At 39.3% G+C, this 10,025-nt stretch overlaps 1 protein-coding gene across 2 annotated transcripts; it reads right to left on the bottom strand.

Moving 5' to 3' along the window:
• Window positions 1–426: 426 nt before the first annotated feature.
• Window positions 427–9,130, bottom strand: LOC131312332 (probable glutamyl endopeptidase, chloroplastic). 2 transcript variants are annotated; one of them, XM_058340020.1, is made up of 15 exons: window positions 8,780–9,130; window positions 7,746–7,959; window positions 7,350–7,460; window positions 6,925–6,970; window positions 6,556–6,668; window positions 5,963–6,466; window positions 5,261–5,389; window positions 4,085–4,384; window positions 3,517–3,975; window positions 3,219–3,284; window positions 2,575–2,635; window positions 2,345–2,494; window positions 2,112–2,249; window positions 1,614–1,915; window positions 427–788 (listed from the first exon to the last, which is right to left on the bottom strand). In XM_058340020.1, exons 1-15 carry the CDS (start codon window positions 9,084–9,086, stop codon window positions 749–751), a joined length of 2,940 nt encoding a protein of 979 aa, XP_058196003.1. In that variant the 5' UTR covers window positions 9,087–9,130; the 3' UTR covers window positions 427–748. The 2 variants fall into 2 exon arrangements, with proteins under 2 accessions (XP_058196003.1, XP_058196004.1); XM_058340021.1 differs by having other exon boundaries at window positions 1,602–1,915; window positions 8,780–9,129.
• Between the last annotated feature and the right edge of the window lie 895 nt (window positions 9,131–10,025).

Consider the following 10,025-nt stretch of genomic DNA (forward strand, 5'->3'; position numbering starts at 1 on the left):
TGAAGATGTTTCCATTTGCATGGGTAGTAAATACGAGTCCATATTAACAACTAACAAGAAGAGACCAGATGTTATAATCTTTTGTTTAAAGCCATTAGCATATAGTAAAAATTAAAGGATGGGATTACAACAGGAAAAAGGTTACAAAAGAGGCCCCATTACCGAGATTTCCATTCCAGCTTTCAACGTGGCCTTTCCTTAGCTTAAAAATCCACTTGGGATTCCATGACATTGATTTAAATTGATTTGTGTTCAACTTCAACTTAAAAGGGCTGGAGGAACTGCACGCATGGCACAAAGGAACAGCATGTACCCGAGACTAACCATTGCCAAACCCAGATACTATCGTTGTCTGCAAAGGAACTGCATGTACCCGAGACTATAATGACAAACAGAAAACAATCAATAATACCAAACCAATCAAACTTTCCCGTCACCAAATCATATCACTAAACTTTACCTCCAAAAATCTGAAATCAAATGCTTTTACACTTCTATTCTCCTTCGCGGGTGCTAGGAGAATCATATAACAGAGATGCACATATATTCGGGTATTGAAAACCCAAAAGCACAAATTAAACTACCACGTCGCAACGTATCCCAGGGAAAAGAGCAGTTGAGGACCTGAGGTAGTTTACTGTTGACAACTTCAAATAACCATCGCGTTCATGAACAACATACTTGAAGGCAACAACTGGATCACCTGGAATTTTGAATGTTGCGTGGACTTCCTTTGAATATTCCACCTTTACACCTTATCAAGGGTAGTCAGCGGTGGAGTGACCCATCTATACAAGGTGGTTGTTCAAAATAAATTAGGACACAGGAAAAGATAAACTCATCTATATAATGTGGTGGATCAACATAATTATTAGGATGGGAGAAAAGACTCCAGTTATCACAAACACTTGGAATAAAACGTGCTGAATTTGCTGATTATTCATGGATCATTCCTCTGTCTTTATCATGGCCAAATTACCCACTAGAGAAATGACCATGACTCGATTTGAATAATTAACAGCAAGACTTGCATCCACATCCAGGGTAGGGAAATGAAGATGCCACTCGATGTTACTATTGGACATGCTAATCAAGTACCTTGGCATTTAAATTAGCAGCACACATACTACATATAACAACCCCACTGGGATGATGAAGTTTGAATGGTCATATGCAGTGATTGGACAAGCTTCAGAAATGTGGAAAGGGGAACGATGTAAAGGGATCTGAATGGCTCAAGTATGGTTTAAATTGGTTTAAACGCTAAAGGATGAGTACTTCTCTTTCCAACTAAATGCGCAAACTTTAAGTTTTCCTTATCATGAAGTTGGGAAGGAAAGGGAAAATTACAGTTGAAGGATTTAACGGCAGATGACGGAGCTCCTTCAACCTTTCCATTTCCTTTTTCCTCTTCCATTCACAAATCCTTGAACCAAATACAGCCTTGAAGTTATTAAGGGTCTCCTAATGCATTGTTACATCAGCGCACTCTTACATCAGCCTTAATGAGTTATTTACACAAGGGGAAAAATAAGGGATGAAATAATTCGGTTTCATTTTGCTTTCATCCTGGATACACCTATCATAGATCAAGAAACTACCACAGTGATGACCTTTGCAGAGGGTGAAATCTTCCATGCTCAAGATCTGTCATCTCCAAGACTCCCCCTCCAGTAGCACCAACTGCTTTACTATCTGAATCCGTACTTCCTTTACTTACATTGTCTTTGCATCCATCAAGCTCTGCACTTGCATCCGAAGTGTTGGACACACAATATCTCTGCAGCCACCTGTCTGTCTCCCAAAGGACATGCATGATGCTTTCTCGTGCTGCATATCCATGGCTCTCATAAGGAAGGATCACTAGGCGACTAAGTGCACCGTGACCTTTCAGCGCGTTAAAGAAACGATCCGACTGCATCATTGGGAAATGCAAATAAGACAAAGTTTACCATTTTAGAACAAAAGCAGCGGGACACAGAAAGAGAAAAAGAAGCCAATTATTGTATTTCTCAATGAGTTTGGGGAATGTCATTATTTCTATTTAAGGAGTGTCCAGTTATTAATCAAACACACAAAGAAGGACTGAAAGAGGGGACATTTAATCGTACCTGCATAGTCAACGTTCCAGAATTATTATCTTCTTCTCCATGAATGAGCAATATAGGCTTTTTTATTTTATTAGCTGATATGAAAGGGCTCATCTCAACATAAGTATTTGTTGCCTCCCATAGCGTTCTGTCCTCATTCTACACCAGTTAGAGAAGTTAAGTGAATATGCCATACAAAGAAAATCATGTGTGTGGACCTCAGCACAAATTTTGCCAGTATTGTAGAGCACTACCTGAAATCCAAAAGGGGTGAGAGTTCGGTTGTAAGCTCCGGAGCGAGCAATACCACAACTGAAAAGATGAGGGGCGTGTGCCAGGAGGTTTGCAGTCATGAATGCCCCATATGAATGACCGCCAACAGCTATTTTATTTGGGTGAGCCACCTTAAAGAGAGTCAGACAATGTCAGTTTTTTTTATCACGACCCTACAGAGTTTCCCTGGGAAAGGAATGAAGAAGCTTACTCCACGTCGGATAACTTCCTCCACTGCAGCCTCAGCACTTCCAACCAGTTGTTCCACATACCTGGGGAAAACAATGCTTGACCGTATAGTGATATGAATTCCACAGTTTAGTAGCAATGAACAGAAAAAAGAGCAGAAAACTTTATTTTGCCAGCTGTCTGCATTTTGGAGGGAAAATAGTAGTGATCCCCCAAGCAAAACAGTGATCAGTAGAAAAGTGAAAAGAACTAATGCCGCTGACTCCAATCGGTTTGAACACAAGGCAGAGTTTGGGATATAATTATATATCGACTTGTGTTTTACATGCAATCCAAGGTGGTGAAGTCAATTATCAAGTACCACTTTACATAACTTTCAAGAACTCCCTTTAAATGTCTTTACTTATCCTTGAGTAGTTGATTAACCACTTGCGCATCGCTGGTGACTTTGTCATACCCATTTTTGGCAAAAGCTTGTCCCAAAAAAATCATCACTTGTCAAATTGGGGTAGCTTCTCCAGAAGATAACAAAATGATATGGATTATAATAACAAAATCATGATTATTAACCTGTTCGAATTTCTTGTCATTCCCAGGACAAAAGGTTTAGTTTACACTTTGCAATGTGTTTGGAACAGAGAACTGGGGCTTTGGAACATCTTGTACCTGTCATTTGCCTCTTCGTTGCCTTCACCAATGATAGGAATTGTTGGTCCTGATAAAATCGCAAACCTGCAAAAGTTGCAGTGCTCAAACCTTAACCCTACTTAAATACACCAAACCAGCCAAAACAGGGAGCAATAGAACAAGAATTTCACAAAGCACCATAATATCAGCTGACGAGGATTCAATAATGAAAGAAAAGAAGGACAAAGGAAGATTAATAGCAGACAATATTCCAGAAAGCACCGAAATATCATCCAAAGAGCAGTTCAAACAAACAAAGACAAGGGAAGGAATATGCCTTCTTGCCAGCCAGAGAAGGGCAGATGTTGGGCCAATGCCTGCAAACTCATTAGGAGAACCACGAACTTGTCCAGCTGCATCTTTGCTTTTGAATTCTCCCGGGTATGACCAAACAAGACAAGGCAGAGGGCCATCCCTTGAGGGATCATAGCCTGGTGGAAGGTATAGAGTTGCAGTAAGTTGAACTCCATCCTTCCTTTCATACCTGATCATTTCTTTCTGTAGTGATGCCAGCTGAGGGTATGGATGAGGAAAATTCGTAAGTTGGCATGTTTTCTTCTCGGGCCAGCTCTGCATATAATATTGGGTGTTTTCAGTTTTAGATTCTTTGGATGTCAGTATTTTTAACTGATTAATGTCTATGTCTCCTTCATTCTCATCAGACATCAAAGCAACAACAGTCTCATAGTATTTTTCCTTGTCGCTCTCCCATATTCGTTCTTTACTGCCAGTATTTCTGAAAGAATTTGTGTCAAACACTGTGTCAGCAAAGAAAAAACAAATAAGAAGTATCACAAAAACAGAAATAATAAGAGAAAACCAAGCGCAAATTGTGAGAAACTTACACGTCAAACAAATCCAGGAATGGGATATTCCCACTCGGTGTAGCACCGCTTCCATTTAGTAAAATGTAAGTGCCTTCATCATTCTCTCTCTTAACCTTTGCAATTACATAAGTCCCAGCAGGCGTTCTCCGCAACATAGGGGACCCAGGATCAGAGTACACATCTTCGGATGACCTATCGAACAATATTCTCGGTTTCACATCTTCAGATTCGGGAGACATCACCCATGTTCTTATCCGCCTTGTCTTGTACCAAGATTCATAAACAAGAGCCAGCGAATCATCAGCCCAAGAAATACCTCTGCAAAGACACAAGCGAGAATACAAAAATATTGAGACACATCTCATGTTTGCCATCTTCTATACATTACCGAAATTTATGATGCATTTCAAGGAAAAATAACAAAGCCAAGAAACTACAGTATTTAATTTTGTATAAGAGAATACAGGGTGTAGATCATGTAGTATGAGCACAACACAAATGCTACAAGCCTACACCTCATCACCATGCCAAAATCCTGTTTTTCAATAGGGGCAAATAGATGATATTATATCTTGTCACACCTGAAGCACAAAAGCTTCCTAGCATTCAGGATCTATTCCTACGCCTGGCGCCTGCTGATATATTGGCTGCGGTGCTAAACTACCATATTCTGGTAAACTACATCAAAAACAATTATTAGCTCTCTGTTCATCAAGAGCAGTAAACTACTCACATTTAGACTATCTATCTCTCCAATAGATCAGGTCTGGCTCAGAGGAAATAGCATAAGGGAAACATAACCACGGTCCAAGGTAAACACTGTTCCCAAAAATGTTACAAAAATAAGCCACAAAGACAAGCAAATTCTTCAGACTCCACAGGGAAAAGTGTCATGTTAAAAGTTATCATCAAGCATATATAAGTTCACGTCAAATTGAAAAGGTTTAGGAACAGAAAGTAATAAAACAAAGGCAGGTAGAGTAACTAAGGCTGCAGAGTCTCTTCTCAAGACTTTTCAATAGAGTGCCTTAATGTACAAAAAAGAGGGCTTTCACAAAAGTGAAAGCAAGCAGAGTAAATAAGAGAAATGTTTGCAATCTCAACTCTTGGAACCTAGTGTCTGACTCAACCTCTCTGAAAAGGGATTCCAAACATCCAAATAATAACAGAAGATCATCCAGCTCATTTTCATACCCATAGCGAAGATCAAGTTTGTGCAAAACTCTCGGTTGTTCACCTTCAAGCGGCTCTGCGGGTTGTGTATAAATTATGTCACGTGGAGAAACTTCCACTTTTGCATCTCCGCCATCTTGCGTCTCCACCCTTCAAACAATACAGAGGAGCAATCACCTTGTAGTGCACCAATCATAGAGTGAAATGAAAATGCAACAACTAGAATTATGCAATATGCAAGCCCGGGTACTTCGAAGTTAGTTGAATTGAAAATGATTGGCCAGCAGAACTATAATTCTTCTTCTGGATTACATTTATACTATAGTTGAAAAACCAATAAATCTGACATCACTTTCTGCTTCAGCATAGTCAACTTTTATTCCCTAACTCTGTTCCGGCATTTTTCTCCTACCTTACTATAAATCCTTCACAATGTCAGGACAAGCTTCAAGCATAATCATAAGTTCATGAACATTGCTTCCTTTTACTAATCAATTATCAATTGCATTTCAAATCTGTGTCGAAAAGCAGACTGTATCAAAGTTTATTTGAGTTCATTCCCTCATCAAGCAAGCAAAAGAATCTAGAGAGAGAGAGAGAGAGATATTAAAGTTTCAAACCAAATCTTTATCTTTCTTTCTCAGATTATTCGTATCATGGCCCACAGCTAAATCAGTTGAAATGCTTACACCACTAAGCCAACAATAAATTTCAGATGTATACCAGTAGAGTGTTGAAGGCTTGTCTGCTCTCCAGTTGATGGAGCGCATCCCTTTCCTTACACTATTGAATGCAATGGGAATGTCCTCAGCGAGAGGTAAATTGCAAAGTTCTCTGACAAATTTTCCATCTGTTGTCCACACATCAATTTTCTTGGGAAATCTTCCACAAGGCACAATAAAAGAGTATGGCCGATGAATTGTACTGATTAAGAGGTACTTTTCATCAGGAGACGGGTCCATTGACGTGTACATTGCTCGTGGACCAACGGGATTCACGGTCCCATCCAAAGAAGCCAAAACAAGCTGCGAGGTAGCGTAGTACTCGAATAGATCTTCATCATACTCATCCTTGAGCAGATCTTGGAAGGTTCTGACTTGAACAACATTTTCCTGCTCATTAGATTGAATCTTGGGGCCAGAGGGAACCAAAGGTTTCTTAGGTGGGTCTCCTCGAGACAAAGGGATGGTGCAAACTAATAGAGTCGAGTTATCCACCCAGACAAAGCTGGGAAGTAAGAGACACAAAGGAATTAGCAAAAGGAAGTAGGCAAATACTCCTCAGACAAGATTTTGTCCAGGAAAAGGGGTGCTTACTTGTCAAAGACTGCATTTAGATATATATCTGGTGACTGAAACAAAGGTCTCGCGTATCCAGTCTCGATATCAGCTACCCATACTGTAAGCTTACTGCTAGTGTTGTTGTCCTCCTGTTCCGTGAAATGTTTTAAAAAACTAGAGCATCTTAGGGAAATTTTATAAGAGCAAGTAAAAATCTCCATCAGGTATATGCAGATCAGGCAAACATTTTAGACAAATACGAGTCTTAGTTATATCAAGTATCAACAATACCCAGACAATGGAATCTCTGAGAAACTTTTCTAGCACATGAATCAAAAGCCACATAACAGTAATTCTTTTTGCACCAACACTTAAGTGATAACTGATAACTAGAGGATCTATTACCTCATCACGTCGAACACTGAAGGATAAATGCTTTCCATCATTTGACCTAGAGGGAAGGGGAAAAAATGTGATCAGCTCTAAAGAACACATCAATTTCCAGCAAAATATATTACGCCAGTGTTCATGTTTTCCATAAATGTAGGTTACTCATAGCAAAAGAAAATAGTGCAAATTTCTCTGAGTTTTATTGAACAAAGGAGGAGAAGGCACTTAAGAGCAGTGTATGTAGATATCAATTCCACACCAACAAAGTCCAAATGAGAGAAAGAGCACGTGAATCTAATACGAAGTCTAAATGAGGGACGAAAGCGATATCATGGCTCAATCTATTGGCCATAAGGCTGGAGTTGCATCTAATATACCAGAGCAGAGGTTCTCAAAAGGACAAATAGAGTACACTGATAAAGAGTTAACGCAGAAATCACCAGGTAACAAAATTTATTTTAGCACCATCCGGAAGGCCATGGACCTCTGTCTCTGGGCCAAGTGTACCATCATCCAGTAGCCGGTGGATCCCAATGCCAGTGTAAAATGACCTATCATGGATAGTTAAAAAATCACTTTGACAAAGATTTGATATGAATAACAAAAGAGAATGGGAAACAATTAAACAAAACATAATAACATAGAAGTCTATCATATCCTTCCTCAGTTATTGTCATCAGAATATACTGAGCTTACCTACATTCTTCCTAGCCTTGCAAAAGACAAAGTCAGAAAACACAAAATAATAAAATATGTTGAGTGATGTCTAGAAAAGTAGGCCAAGTACTCTAATAAGGTACTCATAAGCACAAAATAAAAGCTTTATCATCACTCACATCCGACTTCGGGTATTGGCTTTCCCATCAATCCGAACGCCAGCAAGCTTTTCCTCTGGCCGCGCCAATTCTGACAATGATGGTAAAGACCTCCGCTTAAGAAACAGTAGTTTATCCCTCTGGGGAGAGAATGATAATGCTGGAAGGGGTGGAGCATCAACAATGTCTATAAGCTCCGACGGAGGAAGACGATAGCCAACAGGTGATTCTGAATCTGCATCAAAGCCAGATTAGTTAAGTTGGTTAACAGTCACCATACTCTGCCTTTTTCCCCATGCAGTGCCGGAGATTGTGAAGACCGAGCTGCCCTGCACTTTGACCTCAAGTTTCACAAAAATTTCCAATTTATCCCCTTTAAAATTGTATACTCAGTTATCATATGGTCGGCTATTGCATTCACATGGTACAGAGCTCATCTAAATCCGGCTCCACCATTGCCTCGATGTAATCAGAGTGAGATTCAAGGTTAAAGAGCCCTGTCAGTCCATCACAATACCACTCAAAATTCATGAATACCAATCCCGTCATAACTCCCAATCCAGCTATGAATTCCAATCCCACTCCTGAGTTCAAATTATACATGCCGACATAAAAAAAATAGTACTCCCTCCTTCCAAAAAAATTATCTGGTCTGTAAAAAGAGAAATTAAAAAAATGTGTTTTATCTAGAAAAATTCAATGTAAAGAAAAAAAATCTACAGAAGATCGAACTTTTTTCATTAATTAAAATAACTTATTGATGCAAGAAAAAGTTCGAATTTTTTCCGTAAAAAATACGATTATTTTTAAGTTCTCATTTTATGGACGGAACAATCTTTTGGGATGGAGGTCGTCCCACTCCAACTCCGATTTCACTGCTGAATTGGGCAAGTAAATTACTCGAATAAAACATTCAACCAAACGATCGTACATCCTGTAATTCTTGCACTGAGGTCCGATAAACAACCTTTCCATTCCAAATTCCCCGTCATGCCAGTTAAAGATAACTCCAGAAAACAACCACCAAAACAAAAATAAAAAATTAACTATAGTACCTTCATCTGAAGTAGCAGCAGGAGGGGAAGAAGAAGAAGAAGAAACGGCACCGTTTGAAACGGTGCCGCCGCCGTCTTCCGCGGCAACGGCGTTGATGGGGACAATATTGTGGAGTCTAGAGGTGGTCATGGATTTGATTGACTTGACAGTGGTCCTCGAGTGTCTGGGAATTGGCAAAGATCGATGGGGCTTTATAGATAGAAAGGAATAGGAGAGGGGTCTGGGGGAGTGATGGAGAAGAGGGAGGGACGGAGGCGAAGAGAGAGAGAGGAGAGAGAAACGGTGATAGACTTTGTGAAGGCGCATGATTTTTTCTTCGAGAGAGTGTAATAATCGGGGTGGGCTAAAAAAAAATTAAAGTGAACAGCTCAACGAATCTGGTTGGAGGGGATTATTATACGGTACGCCCGAGTATATCCCGTGCCCTTTAATACGTCGCCACGTGTAGTCCATACAAACCCGTTACCCGCTCAACCCTGACCGAATTTGTTTGTCCTGCGATATTGGCCCGACCCATCCTGATTTTCTTCCATTTGGGCTACATCTGATTGCCAGTGTATGGTATATTTACATGATCCAAAAAAAAGGAAAAAGTGTCTTTATTTTATTCCACTTTACTATTTTCACAACCCACTGAAAAAGTACATACAGTATCTTTTTTCTTCTTCTTTTTAAGTTTTTTACGTAGTTTTTTTTTTTTTCTGTCGCCAATGTTGTATGCAAGTAGAATGTTGTTCAAGGTGGATTTGAACATTCAACAGCCTGGGGTGGTGCTGATTATTGTTAGGGATATTGTTCAACAAGACATGCGTACGCGCTAATTGTGCAATGTAATGTTCAAGCTCTCATAATTTGCAGCATTAGTGTATATAAAATGTGATTACCTAACGCAACTACATTTAGAGGTAACGCTCTATCATTTGGTAGTTATGCTCGTAATATTTGTGTGATAAATATGAACGTTGAAGACCTACAAAGTTGATAAGGAAAGGAATAAGAGAAATTCTTCCTATATTCGGGAAGTCTCGTTACTTACAAAGAAAAAATAGTAATTAAAGAACACGTTCAGAATATTTAATATCTTCTTTTTTTCTGGTGCATTTACTCATTGATATAGCAACAAATTAAAAGTGAAGACATTTTGGTAGTTAGGAATAAAGGGAATGATCAAATAATATGCTTCCCTATCAATTACTATTGTTACGGACTCACGGAATAGCTGATGGAAAAGTATAAATTTTTTCC

This window comes from Rhododendron vialii, chromosome 13a (assembly GCF_030253575.1).
Source record: "Rhododendron vialii isolate Sample 1 chromosome 13a, ASM3025357v1".
NCBI classification, from domain to species: domain Eukaryota; kingdom Viridiplantae; phylum Streptophyta; class Magnoliopsida; order Ericales; family Ericaceae; genus Rhododendron; species Rhododendron vialii.